The sequence below is a fragment of the Sitodiplosis mosellana genome, unplaced genomic scaffold (assembly GCF_009176505.1).
Source record: "Sitodiplosis mosellana isolate CC-2019 unplaced genomic scaffold, AAFC_SMos_1.0 Smas_scaffold_61, whole genome shotgun sequence".
Taxonomy (NCBI): Eukaryota; Metazoa; Arthropoda; class Insecta; order Diptera; family Cecidomyiidae; genus Sitodiplosis; species Sitodiplosis mosellana.
This window is the reverse complement of record NW_022595303.1, coordinates 891,910-915,831: the sequence shown is the minus strand read 5'-3', so window position 1 is coordinate 915,831 and position 23,922 is coordinate 891,910. Positions and strand designations below refer to the sequence as shown.

The following is a 23,922-nucleotide window of genomic DNA, read 5'->3' as shown; positions in this document are numbered from 1 at the left end:
TTTTATGATTAAAATATCGTAAACTGGATCAAATAGAAACGAAATGATAAACGAAAATACCGTTTTCCGATATATTTTCCCCTGATTTTATCAACAGATTCAGAATAAGTTATTGTTGGATGGTTGTAAATTCGAATTCTCCACACTTATGACAACTAAGAAATAGTGATAAAGAACCTCTTTATCAAGATTTAAGATTAAGTTTGAAAAATGTAACCAATAAAACACAACATTTTTCGATTCAAGTCAACGAAAAGCAATGAACCTACCATATTATCTCGTTCATCTTCGATGTTAGCAATCAATTTACTAAACTGTTTAAGACTATCAACAATCACTTGTTCATCATCGGTCTGCGTGGATCCGATGCACTCAAAGTTAAATTCGGCCAAACTCTTTGATAACTGTCGCTGCGCTCGTGACAAACCTAAAAATGGAACGAAAAATATCGTTGGTTAGTTTATGGATGTATATGGTTTTTGAATGGAGAAATATAGAATGTAATTAGATTTTCTATATTTAAATTGATTTATTGTAAAGTTAACAATCATTTTCTGAAGATTTTCCCTTTTTAATCAAGTTTTTCGTTGTTCAATAACTTGAAAATTATTATCGCCAATCTTCAAATTTTTTGGCTAAACCTTCTTCCATTATGAATAGAGGAAAGGATGAAGATAATAACCAAGATTAATTTAAAGATTATTCGACACAAAAATCGACAAAACGTAAAAAAACGTCAAAACAAGTGCGCAGCTCAGCAATCTCAATATGCTGTTCATCAACTGTACATCATCTTTCAGTCGAGCCCATTTTCAATCATCAATTGCATAACTCAAATGATTTAATCATTTTAAATTGAATCGATTGATTTCTGTTCATTCGTTTAAAAAAGAAATGGGGTCGGTCTTTGGCCGCTATATATGACATATGTATTGAGTCAATCTGATGGTTCTGAAGCTGAAAAGTCAATTAGAAAAATCTGTTTAATTGAAATGGAAAATGGATTCGCACATGACGTCGTTCACATAAACACATGTGTTCCCTTCGGGTGCGATGTTGGCTGTCAAGGAAAAAAACAAACACGAAGCGATGTTCATGCTGTGAGCGAAGCATAGACCACAACAATTCCCATCGAAAATAGATGCGAAAAGGTCTTCAAAAGCAATAAAAAAAATATCGATGAAGCAAAAAAAAAACGGTATTTAGATTGTAGTTCAAAAATAGAAGAGCGCTAATCGTGTGTATTTCGAGTAAATTCATTGGTGCGATATGGGTGTAAATGGTTTGTTTGTGCAAAGTGATGACGACAGAAAAAGAAGAAGAAGAAGAAAAACAACATCGAATTATAATTGATGCGGTGCGGACTTATGCGTCGACTCATTCACGCAACCAGTCAATCGACTGTGTGGCGAACAAAGACCAACATAGACTAAGCGAACGAACAAAAAAAAAAAACATCTGGTTTATCAATTTTATTATTAAACTCTTGTTTACGCAACAAACCAAGCGGCTGCTTTACAAGACACCGAACCGAAACGCGTATATGCCCTATCTGATTCGGCTACTGTTTTGCCGATTAAAATATTTTGATTGTTTCGATGTTATTTATCGAAACTTAATTGAATCGTCATTTTTGCTGGACTCCTCGCTTCATTCTCGTCGCGTCAACAATGTTGGCCCAACATTAAACGCACGTGTATCGCAATGCCAGCTGAGTATCTACGATTAAAATGCGTTTTGCATCGGCTGCTTTCAATTTTATGAGCTCATTTATCGAGACAGAGATGCTAAATTAAAGACAGACGTGTTGTTTACGCTGAGATTTTGTTTTCGGTTTTTTACTAAGGAAATTCCAAACTAATGGAACGCTATTCGAAGAACAACCGCATCCGTTTTGAATGAGCTTATCGTTGCGAATGAAGTAGAATGAATGATTAGTGATAAATCTTTTGGAATTCTTGGATTTAGTGGAAGAAATTGAGAGTTTGGATGTTGAGAAATCGATTAAAAGGTCACTTTTTCGCATGAAAATCTCGATTTAAACAAGAAAATTTTATTTTGAACACGAAAATCACACTATCACACAATGGATCTAACATGAAAATTGACAAATTTACATGAAATTCTTAGAGTTTGAACTAAATTTGGAATATTTCACGCGAATTTCGTTACGTTTGGATGGAAAAGTAGTAATTTTTGCGAAAACTTTGATGAATTTGGTTGAAAACACTTGTAATTTAAGCTGAAAAAGTGCAAAATACTTAAAGATTAAGCTAAGAGCCAAGATTTTTGAAGAATCTTTAGTATTATCTCGAAAAATTTCGAAGGAATCCAATTGAAATTAGCTCGTAAGTATCGAGTTTATCAAGATATAGTATTGGATTAGCCCAAAAAAATTAAAATAAAGTGCTTTTATGCAAGCTGAATGATTCAACTCGAATATTACTTCAACTATTTCGTCGAATTTCGTTATAAATCGAGATTTTAATCCAATTTCTCGTTAATTCGGCAATCAGCTTAATTCATTTTATTTCCGTTAAAATGCAGCTATAGTTTGGCTTTAATTCTGCTTCAGTACTGAGTTCATCATATGAATTGAATTTGGCCTTATTTTTTCCTTTTAAATCGAATTTCGTTCGAATTTCATTATATTTAAAATCAAATTAGCGAAACTAGATCCTGGAAATATCCAGTTGCTGACGCAAAAAAGTGAACATTCACAATTTGATAAAAAAAAATAGAAAAAGTTTCAATTAAAGCCTTGACTCATCCTGTTTATTTTATGAACCTGATGTGTCACTGTGACATTGTCATCCAGAAAAAATACTCTGGGATGTGTTCAATTTCGTGCTCTCTCTCTCTCTTTTTCATTTATTCTCCCTGTTCCATTTTTTTTTCTTTTTTTCTCTCTTCTCTCTCCTTCTATCTCAATTGAGATCAAAACTCGTCAACAACAACGACGACGGAGGCAAAAAAAAAATTGCCGGCAAAATTTGTTTGTCCTTCGTTTTGTTGATGATGTGTTGTTGAAATTATCTCTTGCCGTTATGTGATGACTCGTTTGTACTCTCTCGGCGTCATAAAACACTTGTTGCTGGTGATTTTAGCATGGTGCGGGCGACAATGTGGCGGCACTCATTCAAAGCCATCTATTTGATGATCGCATATTAGTAGTAATCAGAAGCAAATTGCACTTGACTCATAACCCGCCAAGGCGATTTTTGATTGCATTGCACTTTCACGCATATCTGATTAAAAGGCGAAACGTTTGGGAATTTCTCGTTGGAAAATGGTGCTGATTAGCTGGTGCGATATTGGAGCGGTGATGGTGTCGGTCAGTCCACTTTTGTCATTTTATCAAATTGAAACGGATACACGAAATGTGCGCGCGATGAACATTGCATTTGATGCGCAGCAGCAAAATTGTTGGCAGCAATTGAATGGTTTGGAGCGAAAATGTTATACAGAAAAGCTGAGCGGAAAAATGTCGATGATGAATGAGCGGAAAAGGGATAGCTATATGGTAAACTGTATAGTAAACTATAGTGAACTATATAGCTATCCCTTTTCATTTGACATTTTTCCGCTCAACTTTTCTGTATTACATTTTCGCTCTAAACCATTCAATTAGCCGAGAGCCAATTCAAAAAAAGGCAATATGACATAGTATGCGCACTTGCAACAATTGATTCAATTAACGCTCATTTAGCCTAATGAATGTGAACTGTTCCGTGCAAATGCCACACAATTAACGTCAATGCCACTTCATTGATGGCTACTGCTGCATCTCTCGTTCTCTTCTCTTTCTCTATCAATGAAAATGAAACAAATTAAACTCTTTGCGAGTTAATCGGTTCATGTAATAACCGGGGCCGGTTTTGAATGGATGCAACTCGAAGCAGTGGCAAAAAGTGAGAGCGACAAATCGCTTAATTGCCAGTTTTACTCACATTTCACTCGGTCTATCTTTCTCTTCTATCTCGGTTGTGTCTCGTTCGACGACAAATGCGACAGTTTCGAGAGCGAGAGATGTAATTTCGCAATTTGTTCACAACACAGATCTGTCGTGTGTCGGTGCAGCCAACGCGACTGAGGCGCGCACAAATGCGTTTTTTTTTTCTTTCATTCACAGCGCAAACAATGTTTGTTTTTTTTTATTTTGTTGGAACAATGCATTTTTCATGCAGTTCGCATTTCATTATCTTCGTCAATGGAATGCAAGCAACGGAAGAGACACACGCGACACATTTTGCAATTGCAAAATACGAGTTTTTTTTTCTGTTTAGGTTAAAAAAACAGAGTTTTTCATTCAATGATGTAAACATTTAATAAAAATGCACTGACGCACCGGATGCGTCCGATTAAGTTCGTCATCGATATTTTTACGGCACACTCATTTATGGCGATATTTTTGTGGGGCATCACGGGATTTTGAGAGAGAGAGAGAGAGAGAGAGAGAGAGAGAGAGAGAGAGAGGAAGAGACAGGCAGAGAGAATGATACAATTTACGGAGATGAAGAGCAAAAGAGATTCGGATAGAGAAAAAGCGGGTGAAATTCGGAGAGAAAGGAAGCCACGGAGAGGAAGAGCGACTAGAGCCAAAGGAAAAAAGATAGAAGAGCGAGAGGCCGAAAGAGAAGGGAAGAACGAGAAATTCAAAGAGGAACAGAGAGTGTGTAAGATCGACAAAGACCAGGATAGGCTGAAGTAAAAAAAAAACATAGAAAAAGCTATAGACCAATAGAAACGGAGGAGCAATAGGAGAGTGGCAGAGGAGTAGAGTAGCATAGGAACCGATTTACTACGATGAAGAACAAAAGAGTTGATTGAACGTTGGTTTGCGTGCTATGGCTCACTTGCCCTTCTCATGTGCATGAGGTCAGTGTTTGTGCATTTCAAAATCGGCCAATTGATCGATTCTCACAGGCCAAAAGCCTCAATCTTATCCACTGGCATCATAATCCATTCACCGAAAAAAAAAACAACAATAACCAAAAGTCAAACAATCTGAAAAAAAAACTCAAGATTTGACCGACCGCGTGTGCACACCGAGAGAAATCGTTGCACTGTTACATTCCAATTAGCAACAACCTGCATTCACAGAATGCAACATAACTAACAAAAAAAAAATCATAATAGAAAAACCGATAGACTTAACGATGCCATTGCACACAGACAAAAAAAACATATTCACCATAAAATTCCATTTGCGCAATGCGCTGAAAAAGATCAGCAAACAGATGTGAGCCATAATATTTACACATGAAATGCTATTTCGTTCGTACATTGACGCTAGATGCTGATCTAAAACACCGAACCGATTCGCATTTTAACGATTCACAATGCTAGACTAATGAATACAGTAAACTGGCTCCACATCGATCGTTTGTCGTCGTCGTCATCGTCGTAAAATGACGGAAAATAAGAGGATTTTTGCGCGGTAGATTTCATGAGGATTTCTATTTTGTTATGAGAAATGCAAGTGAGGATCGAGCTGTGGAGTTTCTTTGATTGCCTTCGAGTGAATTCAATTGCTTTGAAGTTGGTTTGACCGAAATCGCCTTTCCCGTGAGACGTACACAGGTGAGATTCGTCTATACCAAGTGCACACAGGTGAGAGAATTGTGTTGGCCTGCACAATAAAAAGCAAGTGTTGCACATTTGTGTCGAAAGGGTTTTGTTTTCTCTGTGCACAGAATTTTGACACATTGATCGATGCAGTCGGTCGGCTCGGGCCAAGCAAACGAAGAAGTGAAGGTAAATGGTTTTGGGGCCGAACTTCGTGAAATATATCGGTCGGTCGGTCGATCGTCGTTGTCGTCGTCGTCGTCGTCGTCGTCGTCGGCAAATGCGATCAACAAACACACGAAAATATGAAAACATAAATAATACGTCGCAAAAGATGCTTTGTCATTGATTCATGTCGAGCTCTGTGTGCGCGCGCACACAAACGCTCGGCACCGGCATTATTATTGCACGAGATGCCGTTACTTTTCCGCGTATAAAACCGATGCGAGATTTGAAAGCGAGAAAAAGGTGCAGCACACAGTTCAATAAAGTTAGACGAACAGCATCGCTGTTTCCATTCATTTTTCTTGTTTGCTTTGGACCCATGTTTGCATCTTTGCGCTGCGCACGAGATACAATCTGCAGTTTATGCCGTATTTCCACGTCATACCAAAACGAATGTGAAACGTGAACATTCTTTTTTGACTCGTCGCCGTCGTTGTCGTCATTGACGTCTTTTTCATTAGCTCAAGCAATCGCGCGCTGCTATTTAATTAGTCGAAAATTTGGCATTATGAAAATCGGTTGCGTTCGTTTAGCAGGTTTTTTTTTTCCTTCTGTTGTTTCTGTTGCAATTTGCATTGTTTACACCAATTGAAAAGGGTAATTAATGATTTGCCTATTGGCCTAAAATTTGAATGATCGACGACTGCTTGAAACGACGATTTCATGAACGAAACACAAATAATGCAATTCTTGAAATTCAAACGACAGTTTTTTTTCTCGGTGTTTACTCTAACCAAATCAAACGAGAGTCACTCACGAAAAAATGGGAGTGTCTCAACGTAAATCAAAATATTGTCAATAGCATTTCGCTTGAACGCGCGACTTGTTCATTTTACAATTTGCACCTTTTAAAATGCCAAAAGTGCCAGTGACCTCTCGATTTGCCTATTCACGCCGTTCATTAATACAATCTCAACATACAAATTATTATTAGGCAGAGATATGAATTTTGAGTTTTGCGCAACGATCTTTCGAACGGGTAATTTATTGAAATGACTATTTTGACGTGTGTTTTTTTGTGGCTTTAGAGGCCTTAGTCGTCTTTAGCTAGTTCAATCTGTGTTTGCATTTTTGTCGTTCTACTAGATTTAGTTAGCTCATTTTCTGTTTGAAAACAAATTTTGAAGAAAAGCAAAATGTAGAATTAGGTAAGCATTTTCGAAAGGTAAGACCGGCTTAAAAGAGGCCTCTTTTATATACAATTTAAAGACCCGGAGCTAGAATGAATAGAATTTTCAGAGAGAAGGTAATGAGAATTGATTTAAACACCCAGTCTTGACAAGTTTATTATTCCAATTCCATTCAATCGTGATCAAAGGCAATTTTCAAGAGCAATTTTAATTGAACAGAACGTTTAACATGTTTCTACATATTCACGTCGACGAATTTTTGTTTTTATCCATATTTTTGGTTGAAAATTGAATAAAAAAAATACATTTGTGTTCAAATTATGATGTTTTCAGTTCAAATTATGATCATTTTTGGTACAAATCTTGTATTTTTATCTAAGTTTTTGAGTAGAATCCACTCCTAACCCTTCATAAGTTTTCTCATCAGCAAAATTTGTAGATTTTCATTGAAAATGAAACAAAATTTACCGAAAAGAGATAAAAATCCATTAGAAAGAGACAACATTCGCCGAAAAGAGAAAGAAAAAACATTAAAAAGGCAAAAAAAAATTCAATTTTAATTTTGACGGCAATAATTTTGCATTCGAAAGACCGTGTACAATTACGGGCCTCATAATATACCGAGATTTGGCGTTCGGTTCGTTCGCTACTCGAACTCATTGATCGAAACACAATCGCTTAATGCGCCAATTGAATCATGTTATAAATCTAGATCTGGTGGCAGCACGGGCTGCGTGGTGGATTCAATGGTAATGTGTTTATTTGGGCTGTTTTGAGACTACTGTTTACATAAATTATGTCTCTCTTTTTTTATTACCATTGCGGCGAAACGACAACAGACGAACGCGAATGTTTAAAATGAATATATAGACAAATGTATGCGCTCGACATCGACTGAATTTATGCTCAAACATGTAACGTTGGAAAAAAGCCAGCGACTTTTACTTTTGGACCGAAAATGTGCGCGATTGCAGTGAAGCGAATAAAAGCGAAAACAATATACGGTGTCCCCATTGAAAAAATGGAATGTAGGCAGCCGAGCGGCCGTAGTAGCATTGATGCTTGATGGCATTGTAAACAATTTCGATTGTTTAAACGACAACCATTTTCACTTTTGCGATTGTGCATTTACTCTCTCGGAAATTGTCATCTCGCGCGGTATCGTGGTACGAGTTGTTAACTGTATGAAAAATTCCGATGCGGTTGCATATATCGAGGACCGAGATGACCCGAATTGCGCTAGTGCGGTGCAGAGACAAGTGAAAATCGGTTCACGATCACGATTTTTATGATATTTTTTCTCTGCTCGATTCCGAGTATCCCATATCAGTACTTGGCTCTCGCTTGTCAAGTGTGCGAATCCAAGTGAATTCCGTCGCATTTTCAATTTTTCTTTTTTCCTCGTTTTTTCTCAATACCGCGTCGTTTTTTTTGTACCTTGTTTTTTTTTTGTCAGTTCGACTGACTCAGTCTCGTCGATGTAGACGACACAAACCATTTTCTACGCCCCTTTTTGTACACAACTCGCACATCACATGTGGATTTTTGTGATCGGCAGTGAAAGTGTACGTACACATTCCCGTTTCAACGAAAAAAGAAAACGACACCAAACCCGCGCTATTATTTTTCTCCTTCGCCAGACGAACGACGATTATAAACCCAATATTTATCAGACAGACACACAAAAATTATCTACACACTGAATCGTTTATGTTTTTAAGAGTGCACGAGACGAGAGCAATGCTAATAACATGCTTTTGCCAAAGCCATTTGATGGGTTTGCCGTTTTAATCGGTTCCGGTGCTGAGAAAAAGACGAAGAAAAAACGTTAGCACTTTTTACTGTGGAGACTAGTCGCACCTCCGCTCTCCTTCTGCTTCTTTCTATCTTTCTCTCTCTCTCTCTCTCTCTCTCTCTCTCTCTCTGGGCTGACTGTAGCAATTCCAATTCAATGTTCCCATGAAATGTTTTGCACGCTTGTCGCTCGATCACAATTTGTACTTCGACAAATCGCCACCAATTTTTTTCCTCCAACTTGATCATAGTAATGCGCGTCTCTTATGGATCCATTGGATGCCGAAAGATTTCGTTGGTAAATAGTATGGTATTATTGTCTGCTTTTTGCCAATTCACACCACATTAACGTGGTTAATGTCACATTCGTGAAATTAGGCCAGACGAAGCGTGTTGGAAATTGAATTTTGACTGAGTTTTTTTGCTGCGCAGGGCAAATCGATTATTAGACTCATTTATGGAAGAGATTTTATTTATCGCAGCTACTTAGACTCGTTCCAAATGCTTCAAAGATCGCTTTTTTCATTGGATTCACTTTTGCTTTTTCGTAGTAAGTGATTTCCGGTTCAGGTCGTTTTTTTTATGCCTTTCGTTAATTTGTTTTTGTTTTTTAAATTGAATTTCTCATTTTCAAATGGGTTGTATTCTTTTTTCATGGCTATCACTTTTCTTCGTTGTAACGTTTTGTTTATGGTTGACGAAAAATACTATCATTATTGTTATGCACCAAAAATAGATATTTTTTTTGTTAACCTAAAATTAAAGAAAATTGCCATTTCTTCGCTCACACACGAATTATTTCTTTTCTCTATCATCTTTTTCTATTCGTTCTCTTTCGAAACTTGGCCAAGTGTTCTTTATTCATCCGGATGAATAAAGAACATGCGATGTTTATTCATTTTATCTTACAATAAAACCTGAACCGATGAATCTGCTCTTACTTTGAGAATCTCAACCTTTCAACGCCGATCAAGAATATTCAAATCTTTAACACGAATCATGAATGAAGCACAAGTGCTGAAATTTCAGGTTTGCCAGCAGAAAAATTTCAACATTTTCAAAAGTAAACCGTTTTTCCCGCATTTCCCCCGTAAACTGGCACTTATTCCGTGCCAAACGAAATAAAAACTGAAAAAATGAATGCGAATTATGAATGAACCTGGTTCGATTTCAAGCCGCAAAAAAAGATTGGATCGTGCGAAAAATGTGATAAGAAATGAATGAAAAATGGTAAAAACGTTGCATTTTCTATTTGCAATTCAAATAAATTTGAAATTGTGTGCAATTTTACTCGAATGGTGACAAGGTAACTGGGTGTAATCAGTCATTTTTTCGAGCGGCTTCGAGCCATGCTTTTATCGCGAGAGGAGAAAAAAGAGAGACAAGAAAAATGGCGAGTAACACGAGTGAATATTTGTTTGATTTGGATCTAAAGCCGTTAGCATGAAATGAAACAAAGCAAAAAAAAGCAGTCGATGTGTTTAATTAAAAAGCGAAACAAAAATCGCATGATGTGAATTGTGCCAGGCGATAGAATCGAGTACGAGAGTGTGCAAAGCGTTTTAGGTCTGTCACAGTGGCAATCATATTTTCGGTATGTGTGTGTGTGAGTGTGTTTGTTGTTTTGTTCTCGGTTTTCTTCTTAAGTGCGGTAAACAATGCGTCATAAATTATGATTGCGTTATATTAATGTGAGTGCGTTTGGCACAAAGACACACTTGTCTCGTGTGCTGTGCGACAAATCGGTCGAAATGTGTGTTTTCTTTACTGCTTTCCCATCGAAACAATCGCAACATTTTATTGTGCAATTATAGAACAAAATTCAGTTCAAGAGGTTAGGTGAAAGTCGTTGAAATAGACTGAAAATTAGACGAAAAAATAGCTGTTGAATTCAACTCTTCAATAAAGAGTTTGAAATGGCTGAATCAAAAAAGACTTGAATAATCGAATCAACGAGTTTTAAATAGTTGAATTAAAGAGGTATGAATAGTGAAATTAAAGCAGAAATAAAGAGATTTAATAGAGTCAAATTATAGAATTGATCGAATTCAAATGAGGCTGAATCAGACCGCCTGATCGCCATCCCACTGCGACGAAATCTTAAGCACCGAGCTATTAGAAGTAGCGCCGCATCATTGTGATTAAGCGAAAAATGATCAAATTGTTCAAATTCCCTCGAGAAAATTGAGATGAATTGACGTTCGGTGGTCCACCCGCTGTGCCAAATCAATGATCGATAGACAAAGTAACGCCGTTCAGTCAACGGTAACTGATCTATTTTGTTCATCGTCACGGTCATTAGCCGGGAGGCGGATTCAAAACTGAATTCGACAATCACCGAAAAATTGATGAGCCAAATTCGGCCGATTCTTGTTGATTCATCAACAGCGGAGAAAAGCCACAATGACACGACTAAAATTGGTCAAAAATCCGTTTTCAACCCACAATCACCATAAATTATGACACCGATTCGTCATGGATTAACGTTACTTTTTGTCAGATTAGGGCATTACTTCTTCAATCTCCAGGCGCTTCTTCTTCGAAAATCGAAGTGAAGCCAAAAACGTTTTTTTTTCTTTAGTCAAAAAACATTTCTTTTTTTAAACAAAAACAAAAATGCTACTAATTTTCGTATTTGCACAAATTCAATTTCTCCGATCGAGAAAAATACATCTTTGCAGCAAAACGCAAAAAAAACCCAAAACAAAAGTGATGAACTTTCGAATGATGCTGATTTTCTTTGTTTGGAAATTAAAAAGCGACATGGTCGCACCCAAGTGATTGACGAGGGCGTCACACGGAAATCACGGCGCAACATGAAGTATGTCACATCCTCACGTCAGCTGTCTGTCGATCAGAGAGCAGCAACATTGTCGCTTGTGACTCATCATTTCCATTTTACCACCTCACACATGTATGCTACATCGAATTACACATGTTTTTTTTTTCGTCATAAGAACTGTTTGAGGTAATCGGCACAATCACCAATTTTTTTTTCTTTCTCTGTTTCCATCAAATCATGTGTTAATTGAAGAAACAGTTTCGATGCACGCTTTTCCAAAGTCAACGACCATTTCGACAATTTCTCTTTTTATTGTTAGAAATTATCGAATTATTGTTCCGTCGTCTCGTCAATCACTTATATTGATTGAACCAATCACTTGTTGTTGTTTTTTCTCTTTCTCTCTTCAGTTCGTTTCGCTTTTTCTAACGTCTTTCACTTGCTTCGCACAAATAGTATCAAATTAACGATTGCGCTTTGTTCATGATTTGTGGACCGCGTCAATTCGTTTTTTTTTTTCTTCGTCTTCTTCTTCTTTGTTCAATTATCGGACGCGCTGCCTTTTTTTTCATCTCGCGCTTTGCACTTTTTCAATTGTGACAGGTTAGTTTTTCGATCAATAGCCCAAAACAATCGATGTAAATTATCAATTTACAACCTTCCAATTGTGACTGTGTCTGCCATAGACATGAAATTATTCCGACCAAATGAATTTAATGGCATTTCAATTGAGATTGGAACAATCACACCTATGATGAACAATGATGATTGAACAACGATTTCTCGAAATAAGTTCAATCTCTTCGAAATAGACTAGCGATCATGGATTATTATGGCATTTTGTCCACTTTTTTTTTCCATTCTCTTCTTGAATCGATTCGATGAACGAGACGAATTTGTTTTGTGATCAGTGAATCAGCCGAGAATCGGCATTTGGTGATAACAGACAGTTAACATGAATACCACGATGTCATAGTAGACAATTTTTATTGATTTTGTCAGATTTTTAGGGAAAAGTGACAAATTTCTAAATGAAAATTTCTCAATGAAGCAGAAGAAGTCAATCGTATTAAACAATAAGATCGATACAATTCGCATCCGAGATGGTAACTTGGTCAACCAATTGTAGCTCTAAAGAGCAGTCATGAATGAGAATCTCTATGAAAATGATTCTGTTGTGTCAATTCATGTGAAACATTCACGTTTTGGCCTTTCAAAGGTTGCCTCTAGCTAAAATCATCTTTAAAAATATACTCTTTTCGAGAATTTTATCAATTCGAGGAAATAGCTCGCATTTTTTCTACATTATCGTCGTCTCATTGACTTTGAATTTTGTACTTTACTCTTTAGAGTGGTTTGTACTTTACGTTCAGTTTGAACTTTGCACTTTCTTTTGTTCTGTGGTATTTTCCTATAGTCGTTTCTTCACAATTCGATTTTAATCCAAAGTGAGTATGACATGCTGGTGATTGCACTTTGAAGTAAGTATGACATGCGATCGCCATTTAAAAAATAAAATCTTTCTATCATTTCAATCCCAATGAAAAATTCATTTTCGCACTTCATGAAAAGTAACAGTTGTTCGAGTGATGAAATGGGCAAAAATTTCAAGTTCTTTTTAGTTTAGTCAATTAATTTGATTTCAATGGAATTTCTTCTGACCAAGTTCAATTGAATCACATTTCTTTCAATCGTTTCGATTGAGTCATTGAAATAATTCACATATGACGTAATTTCGCCTTATTTTTTTTTTAACTAGATTTGAAAACCAGATGTGTTTTTAACTAGATGTGCGACCAAAATGTGAGACCATTGGGAAACAGTCGGTTCAAGTGGCGAACTGAGTGTACAGAAATTTGATAGCACAATTATTCAATGTGATAAAGTAGAGTTTCATAGATGTTTCTTACATCATCAATATAAAGGCTCTCGGAAATCGCCTATGTTGCTTTTGACTAAAACGTCAATGTCATTAGCAGCATTGACGTTCTACTGACTTAAAAGCATTGAAATGTCAATTGCTTTGACGTTCTAGGCACAAATTTCCGAGAGCCTTTTGAGAATGCATTCTTCACTTAATAGTTTCCAATGGAAACTTTTCATTGTTCAGTAGAGTCCAAAAATCTTGTTTCGATAGCAACTTTGAATTAAGCATATCATTATTGTTCCAAGTTTAAGCCGAAATTATCAAATTTAAGAGCAATTATACTGAGTCAAGTTGTGTAGCATTGATACGCTATGACTGTACTGAATTTGTCACGTAGTCGTTGATGATAGCGTATTTTTGTAGAGTGAGGTCATAATCGATTATGAAATTTTTATTTAAGTGATCACTTAAAAAAAAAAAACAATCGTATTTAACCACAATTAACGTTTATTTTTAGACCAATTGTATTTCAAGTACTTTTTTGTCATTTTCAATTTTGTTCCCAATTAACCACTCATCTGACAATTTTTCTTCGTGGACGGTTTAAAATATTGTCCGTATTATAAACATGTCAATTTCTTCTCTTCAATTTCAAGTATCTTAATATCTACCTGAATGGAGAAACAATTCACATCGTTCAAAATCTGATTCCAAGACATTGCCTGATTCCAAAAGCGCTGCAATTTCAGAGATGTAAGACTGAAGTTGTTCCAATTGGAACGTCAAACACATTTGAACAAGTAATAAAATTGGAATGAATCTAAGAGAATTTATTGATGACTGTGAATAGTTCAAGTCATAAATTTTATGATAAAATTAGAATGTTTATCAATAAAACCTCATCCGGAGCTTGTGTTTGATTTTAAAAGCGGATCACATTTAAAGAGCATAGAACAATGAACTCTGATTAGCCTATATGATTCATGTGAACGCTGAACACTCGTACGTGAATCACACGGAACTTAGTACTTGAGCAAATAAAAAGTTTGTTTTTATTAAAAACTAAACAAAGTTTCTTGAAAAAGTCACAAACCGATAAGGCAAATTTATGATAAGAGGTGAGCGGCACCATTGCCTTAGAAGTGTTTGTGTGTGGTTTTTATTCATTGATTTCGAAGTAGTAAAAAAAAAACAGGCATGCTATTACTGTCAATATGGTCTTGGTAGTAATTTGTGTGTATGCTCTGTGTAAATATTGGTTTTAATAGGTAAAAGTTATGGTAGTTGGTTCGGTGGCCGTTCCGTTTAATTGCCACGTACAAAAGTCATTATTCAAACGTTGAAAGCGCTGTTTTTATGTGCTCCCTATTTCTCCTTCTCTCTCTATCTCTCTCTCTCTCTCTCTCTCTCTCTCTCTCGCACAAAATGCAACGTTCGGGCGAGAGATGATAAATGGTCGTTGATTTTTTTTTTGTGATAAAAAATTAGTGTTTCAGTTTTCAAATGTCATGAATTAATTGTGGAATTGCTTGTGCACGACGCAATAAACAAAGAGCGACCCGAAAAAAAACCGCTGCACAAAAGAATATCGAAGCAGCATCTTCTCTGCAGCTACTGATTGTGGCCGGTGGAGAAAAAGTCAATTTACGAAATTATCACGTAATAAATTAAAAATTATGGGTGTTTGGCGTGCAAGCCAGAGCGTTCAAACAGCTTAGGCTTGAATGTTCAAATCAGGCCACATTTTTAAATTTAGAATTCAAAGAATTTCAATCTGGCTGTTGATCAACAAATGAGGCAAAGAAAAACGGTTCAAGAGACTAGCTGCTAAAAAATAAGAAATCACCAGCTTATTCGGTTCGTATCGATTCGGTTCGGTTCGGTCGGTGATGGTGGAAGAAACAATGGCACGAACCAGACGCAACGGAATTACGAAAAATTATGAAACGAATTCTCTCGAATGCAGGCTAAAAGGTTCAATTCAATTTGCACACACGGCGCACGTACGAAAACCCAAAGTAACGGAACGCATCTGAGTCGTTGGTGTCAACAAATTTGGAATTCAAATTGAGAGAGTTTTGCGCGAACCCACGATCGCGCTCGCTTGCGCTGAAGATTGTATAAATCAGACGGATGAATTTAAATGTCCCGCATTGTGCATGTACCAAAACGCAACGCAGTTAAGATTCCGGAATTTTTTTTGTGTCTCTCAACAAAACGGCCAATTTAAGATTGTCACGTGATAGCGGCTGTCAGAGCACAACCATTCTCTCTCTCTCTCTCTCTCTCTCTGATCGACATGATAATGCCCAAGCGCATTTCACCTCGCCTCGCCAGATACTTGCAAATTGAATACCAAGCCGACTGTGCTAATACGAGCATATCCCACAGTTCGATGGCACAGACTGCACGGTGTCGAAAATTGTGTCATCAGCATCTCGTGCGTACACTTTTCAATGCAACCAAATGTACCGTTAAAAATTATCACCGAATCACTGATTTCATCATCGTTGATGCAAACCGCATGGACACAATGTTTTCGCCCTTTTCAACGTGATCTTCTTATGAACACTTACAAAACATCACCTTTTTTTTTTAAAGAAACGACAAAAATGAAGCGGACAAAAAAATTGGAAGAAATGGAGAAGAAGCGGAAAAAATGAGAAAGAAAACCATTGGAAGCAACACAAAAACTGCTTGTTGAGAAAAAAAGACGGAATGCAACGAACAACTCAGCGCATAATTTCATCAAAATTAAAGGAGACACTCGACGATATTGATATCCATCAAGCATCAACTTGCCACACCAAAATGTGAACAGATAACACATCGGTCAATAAGTCCCGAGCCTAACCACCAAGTGGCAACACTAATGTCAAACCCATATCATTTTCGAAAACTACAACCTTTTTTAGGAATCCAGTCAAAATTTGAGCCAAATCCGACCATCAGTTTGCTAGTTACAGCTATACGAGAGAAAGACTCCCGAAAATGCTTCAATTTTGCCGTTAAAACGGTATAACTTTCTTCTGATGCATTGTATTCAAGTATATTCATGTGGAGAGTTCAGAGAATGACCAGACCTAAAAAATACAATGGTTAGTGAAGCAGTTTGAAACCAATTTCGTTCAATTATATCACCATATAAACAGTTCTTTGACCTGGATGAAACTCGCATTTGAACACCATAGTTTTCTTCGCCAAATTTGCTATGTTTTATCAAGATTTGACATTCGGATAGGTCTAAAATGATGCATAAGTGACTTTTCATGTTGTTTTATATCTTTCCCACTGGTTCGCGAATATTTTTCTATACCTAAATCCACTAATAATGCCCGAACTCATATTTTGCGACCTTGGTCGCTACAAACCGTTTTTGGCGATTTCTACCCGCAATTTATAGATCGAATCTATTCAAATGAACTCAAAATACATTAATTCTAATATATAAAGGCAAAACCCTATTCAAATTTTACTTATACAGCTCCAAACGGGCTTCGAATCCCCAAAAAACTGTTCTATCTACTCCATATCCAAAAACGCGGCAAGGCTTTTTCGATTGAGTATTTCATATGCATATATCCATGCAAAGTTGTAACTATAGCTTGAGTTAGTTGCCCTATGGCCTTAGCAAATCTATGAACTATCACATTTGAGAATTCCGATATCACTTAACGGATTTTGGCAATGATTTCTTCCAAAACCACATATTTTGAACAATTTGGAGGCTTATCGACAAAATCGCTCTTATGGCTATGCATAAATTCAATTCTTCCATATCTAATGATTGATTTCGAAAGCCTAAGGATGCCATAAACTAATCATAGTATGGGTTTGGTACTCCTGCTCGTTTTTCTTCTGGAATACATGTGTCAAATCGAGAGGAGAAATGCAGTTTTTCCATGATTTTGGAAAATTGGAAAATTGCTTCATTTAAAGTGCTGTAATTAGCGAACTGATGGTCGGATTTGGCTCAAATTTTGACTGGATTCCTAAAAAAGGTTGTAGTTTTCGAAAATGATATGGGTTTGACATTAGTGTTGCCACTTGGTGGTTAGGCTCGGGACTTATTGACCGATGTGTTACTTTGTATCAATACCGCTTATGCACACTTTTGACTGTTCAAAATGGAAGAAAGAGCCAAATTTGACTCTTGAAATGGCAAAAGCCACAAAAATTGGAATCTATAATGGAATTTTACAGTAAAAGAAGAGAGCAAAATCCGGCATTTGAATGTAGCTTTACGGGTGAAAAGAGCAAAAATCAACTGAATTCCCGCTTTTGAATTGTTATTTTGTGGGTGTAAAAAGCAAAGTTTAACGGATTTCAAGGTTTGATTCATTTTTTTAAAACGGAAAAGAGCAAAAATTTAGCTCTAGAATGAATTGTTACCATAAAAAGAGCACAGATTTGGCTTTTTTGGATGATACAATTCTTTTAGAATGAATAAAATGAGAAAAATTGATGAAAAATTGACAAAAGGTTGGCAAAAAGTTGCAATAAAGTTGGATTCGTTGCCATTTATCAAAACTGTTTTGCTTTGTAAAGTGGCCAAAGTCCTATTTTCTATGCAAAAATGTACATATTTGTCCACTATTCATGGTTTTTTCGATTAAACATCATTTTCTTCACCTTCGAGTCATAAAAAAGTAAATTATCATTGATTTGTTTCAATTTTCGAATTTTCTACTTAAAATCTGCTGTAAATTTCCATGTTTTAATCCAAACGCACATGTTTCCGTTCAAGAACTGCAACATTTTGCCTTTGATTTCACTTGTTAATAAAACCTGATCACCGATCAAAAATTCTCTGACAAATTTGGTGCATTTTTTTGCGTTATTCAATTTGATTGACGGGCTGGTTCATCAAAATGCATGATGCGTCGTCGTTGAATTCTGTCGTTTTTTTTGGCAGTGCTTTTTTTCTCAACAGACCCGATGTTCAAATGCAGCGAAAAAAAACTTTGGATTAAGTTACCAAAAAGACGCGTGCTGGTGTTTTGCGTAACAATCGCATAAACAAGAGGGAGGCGTCAAGAAATGCAGCACATGATGTGCAAAAGTCTCGAGAAAAAAATCGGTGTTCGATCGGAATTTATTGGGTTCGAAAGTTTCTCTTTGTTTGTATTAAATGGTCTAAATGGTCATTTCGTTGAGCGCCCCAATGCATTTTAATCAAACATTGTTATCGTGTCGTTATGATCGTTCGTTTTGTTCGTTTCACACACAAATTGAGGCAAAGTCTTAGCATTGGCTGTGTCGGCTATGGAACAAAATTCTCAAGGAATCGTCTTCGTTTCAATTAAAATTCAATTGATTCAACGAGCGAACGAGACGACGAAACGAATGAAAAAATAAAATAAAATCGGCGAGCCAGAAATACCGTATGATGCATTCGTAGCTACTGTGAAGTCGAACAGAAGAAAGAAGAAGAGGAAGAACAAATCTGATTTACGACGAAAAGAAAAAAAACAACGAGCTGCATTTCTTATGTAAATTTAGCAGAGTTTATCGCATCGAACTAACGAGCGGAGTGAGTGCGAGGAAGAAAGAACACAAGAATGATGAAAAGGGAACATTGAAAAAAATGCGCCACAGAAAATGCACGAGAATGCCGCATGAGAACCAAACAAAAAGAAAAACGCTGCCCAAAAAAAAAAACATAAACAGAACGAACGAAAAGAAAGTCGCGCGCGGCGCGTTTTTAAATTTAGATTAGAAACGAAACGGAGTTGCAGATGAGAACAAACATATCAACAAGAGCGAAATGCATATTGTGCAGCCAGTGAAAAGAATGAATGTGTGTTTGTGTGTGTATGTGTCGTCGAATGCATCGCACTCCATTTGTTATCGTACACATTTCGTGCCGTTTACAATGAAGCTGCCTTTGCTCAGCTCATTAATATGCATTTGGAAATTTGAAGAGAACACAACAAGAAAAAAACTTTATTTTTTTTTTGATTTTATATTCAGTTGGGTCGGGTGTGTGCGGGTATTCAATTTTCATAATGCCAACACGCAACAATAACACGCTATTAATAATGAATCCATCGATTTGTGAATAAGAACGTTTCAACAATAACAAATTTCATAATAATCATCATAAACAAATCGACACGAGTCGAGCGAGCGCGCGAGTGAGCGAGCGCGCGGGAGAGGGAGTGCGAAAGAGATAGAGAGAGGGCGACGGGCTCTCGTCGTATCATGGAATTGTGTCAATAAACGCTAGTTTACTGTAATTCAATACGTTTAATGCAATTTAAAGAGGGATTCTTGAATCGGTCACCGACTACCAAATGCCACACAAATCCACTTAAACTTTACAAATTCACGCTTGTCCCTTCGAAAGAACGTTCGATTTTTTCGCTCAGTTTCTGTCGCTTCCATGCAATTCGTCATTTTTCAATGGAAATTGCTTTTTCACTCGGCATTTTCTTTGAATTCTATTCAAAGAGTTTGGATTCTACTTTCGATGAAATGCGACTTTTCGACGACGAAAGTCGCTGTTTTTACTCGACTTTTCCTATTAAGATTGTTGCCATTCTTCCGGTTCTTCTTCTTCATCATCTTCCTCTTCTTCCCTACTGCCTCCCTTCTCTCTCACTTCTGCCTCCCTTTTCTCTATCTCGCTATCTCGTCCCCTGCCTTCCTTCCTCTATCTTCCTTTCTCTCTCCATCTCTCTCCTTCTCTTCTATTTCATTCGAAAGTTCTTTGCCTTTTCTTATGAAAAACCTGGACTTTTCGATGAATCGTTGTAAAACTTTACTCTCCTCCTAAAACTTGAGGTGATGCAGAGTCTACAGACGTCACCAAAACTTATGAAATTTTTTAACAAGCTCAAAAGTATTCTCGTAGCACAGAAATTGAGGTGAAACTGCATATTTCAACAATAGCTTTAGTTTTCATTGAAAAAATCGCTTCGTTTCATTCTTCTCCGTGATTACTTTCTAAACTTACCTACAATTCTAACAAAAGTTATTCTTTTCACATTTTCTAATAATAACACATCGCGTCTTTTGTTAAAACGAACACAAGCACCATTATTGCAGTGCACACCGTACCCCGTAAATCGCATTTGACATTGTTGTGTGCTGATTCGCTGAAAGCAAACACGTATCTTTTTTCAACTGTCAGAATGAAAGCCAGTCAACCGCAAGAAATTGAATATGAAGTGCAAATAATGACGTGAAATGTGATAGCCGCCAAAGTAAAATGTGATTGAGCTGCGACGTACCGCGTCACATTCAATGTGTATATGTGTACTGTTTCGTTGACCACAAAACCATCGCTCAATTTACTTCCGCGTAAATTCAGTTGAATCAATAGAGAAATCTTCGGCTACTTGATAGAAGAATCTTGTGAAGAACAAATGGCAATTTTGATATCGAAAACCAAAATTGAATTAATTCGAAATTCAAAGCGAAAACAAATAGAATCGAAAGGGATGAAGAAATTAAATCGAATTGTGAGTAAAAAAAATCGATGACCACGATTTCAAATCATCATTTTGATATTGATTCAATTTGAAGAGTGTGATCCGTTGGAATATTGATCATCACTCATCCAAGATAGTATTTTTGTGGTGAAAACTCATTTGGCTCAAGAATGTGCTTATCGGCGTTTCTTTTGAAAGGGAAAATTGAAAAAATTGAAAGGGAAAATTGATTTTAGAATGAAATTCACTTCTCAATCAAAAAAGTGTATTGATTTCAAGATAGGCACTGGTTCGTCCCATCTCCAGCAAGGAACATTCAACAGATTAAGAAGAGAAATCGATACAGGAAATTGAAACGACGATTGCTTCTTATTTCTTCGCATTCATGGGTTTGAAGTTTCGCTTCGCTTCCAATTTTTTTCTTTTTCAAACAGCTCACTTCCACAGATTCACCCAAAACCTCCAAGCGCATGCCTCTAAAGTTGAATTATTGAATCAAAACCAAAAAAAAAACTCACTTGTTCAATGCTTTTGCTCTTACCTAAAAAAATTTGATTGGCTTTCTGGTTCATTCGCGAGCTGAACATAATCCGATTGACGTAACTGATTCAATTAAGATCATCAGCGTACAAGTGGAATTAGTTGATGTCTATCCGCCTTTCTCAATATTTATATCGATGAACAACAATAAAACAAACGAAAAACACAATTTTTTTTTCGTTATTATTAGCGTTCATCATCATATGCGATGGAATTGGTTTAGTTAGCTTGCTCTCTGGCTGCGACGACGCTTTTTCTCTCTCTGAATTCAAGGTTTGTTCGGTTTCAAATGGAGAGAAATAAAGGTATTGTGGCATTTTGAAAAGCCTCGAATTCGATTCGATGTGCGAGTGAGTGCTCGCTAACGCGCGAGCGGCATATGAATTACAATGTGTTGTGTTATAAATTCAAAACAATGAAATCAATAGTAATCAAACGCCTCGTGCAATGCGAGAACGCTGCCAATTTTAAGGCACAATTGTCTAAAAAAAAAAGTGAACCTAACGCTTATTTATATACAGATCCAAGAGATTAGCATTGTTTGTACACACGCACGCACACAGCCACAGACCAAAAACCATATCATGTTCAGGGCTAGGTAGAGAGAAAAAGATGTGTGTGTGTGTGTGTGTGTGTGCGATGAGAAAATAATTCCGTGTGTAAATAATAATAGATTTAGCGATTTACTTTGTGGCTGTTTTTGCGTTGGGCGCGCGCAAACCTAAATTCCGAATTCGTGTTGAATGGATGAAATGAAAAAGAAAACTGTATTATATAGATATAGATATATTTTCGACGATTATTACCTGGCCAAATCGTCATCATCGTAGTCGTCGTCTTCGTCGCTAGATCAAGCGGCGCGAGATGGAATGCAAACTCATTGCAATTCATCGATTTTTCACACAACACGAAATGACGCAAACCTTATGTAAGTGAATTAGAAATTGTAATTGAAGCGCATATACGAACGAAGTGCGGTTTTCAGAGATCAAGAGAGCGAGCGAGCGAGAGAGAGAGAGAGACAGACCAACCATTTTCTAGCGGTTAGAAATAGACATTTCCATAAATTGCCGTTGTTTCAGCGCCTATCACCACGGAATATAAATTACACCAGCCGACACCGAACAATGGCAAATATGAAACAATGCCACTTCTTCTCTTCTGACACCGACACCATAATCTACACAAACCAATCTATTTTATGCGAGACAGACTTCGCTTTACTGCCAGAGACTGAATTTGAGTTAAGTCGACATTTTGAATGTAATTTTTAACTCCATAAAAGAGAGTCTCCAGTTGAGTAGAGTTTAGTTAATGTAACGACTGTTTCAAGTATGAAGAAGTAGTGAACTTTTTGGGGGAGTTTATTTTCGATATGGCCATTTCAATTTGAAATTTTCGGCTGATCAAAGAGACTCAAGTGTTTTGTATCAATTCAAAATTGATAATTATCAAATTTGGCCAATTCGCCACATGTGAATAACTTTCATTATCAAATTTTGAATGACAACTTGATGAACTTCGTAGCTTAAAGTGATTTTTTTTTTACTTTTTCTCATTTTGCAATTTTTTTATTTTTTGATCTTATGAAAAATGCTTTCCTTCAGCGAAAAAATGTCCAAATCCTTTTGGCTACTTCATGCTCTAAACTCCGAGTATTCTTCAATGGTGAACCATTGAAATGAATTCGCCATAGGTTGACTTCGTCATGTTAGTCCCTGCTTCACCTGATGTTTTCCCGAAGTCGGCGCTCGTGATTCGATTTCAAGCCCAATTCGATGCAACAACACCATTCCATTGCAAAAGTCAATCGATTCAGGAAATAATTATGTGGAATGCGAAATATTTGGAATTTCAATTTCAATTCTGCGCGCCAAATGCCGATTCGCTCGATTTACATTCACTTGTTCGATTCCATTCGTGCAAATGGATTCATTTTCAATGAAATCTTTTAATTTATGGGTTCATCCCGTTCGAGAGTCATATATTATGGAATCAATTCAGTCGGCTTGGAATGGATTTATTCCCTTCGTGTTTTTGAGCAACTTTAATAAGAGCAACTTTAATCCATTAAATGAATTTGAACTGAGGAAGGTATTAGTTCGAAAACTATCTTTTTACGAGAAAAAGAGAAAATTATTGAGCAAAAAATGATTTTGCAAGCAAAAAATGATTTTGCAAGCAAAAAATGATTTTGCAAGCAAAAAAAAAATTGAATTCGTCGACCATTTGAATTTGGTGATAAAAAATCCTCGAGAAAAAGAGAAATCTCCAAATGAAAATGATTGAACAATAAATCTTGTTTCTTCTTTTTGTTCTTGTTTCAAGAAAAGAAAGGAAAAAAAATGTATTTCCACCCCCAAAGTATAAGTAGTCAATCAATGAATGGTCGCAATCTATTCGCTTTCAACTCTGCTAGAGTTTTCAACCTCATCATAGATTTTGCTTGGAGCAATTTTTGGTTCACAAAAGAAATAAACTTGGAGACATCAACAGAGCAACGACAGTATTAACATTTCCGATTTAAATCAAAAGAAGGAAATTCCAGTTTGAATGCAGGTGAATCAAGTTTTGGCCTTA

At 36.6% G+C, this 23,922-nt stretch overlaps 1 protein-coding gene across 2 annotated transcripts in view; it reads right to left on the bottom strand.

The window, feature by feature from the left end:
* Window positions 1-23,922, bottom strand: part of LOC129570595 (rho GTPase-activating protein Graf) — a 127,215-nt gene that overhangs the window by 19,710 nt on the left and 83,583 nt on the right. For both annotated transcript variants that reach the window (XM_055450264.1, XM_055450265.1), the window contains exon 3: window positions 270-427. In XM_055450264.1, coding sequence (XP_055306239.1) covers window positions 270-427 — 158 coding nt within the window. The remainder of the gene's footprint in view (window positions 1-269; window positions 428-23,922) is intronic.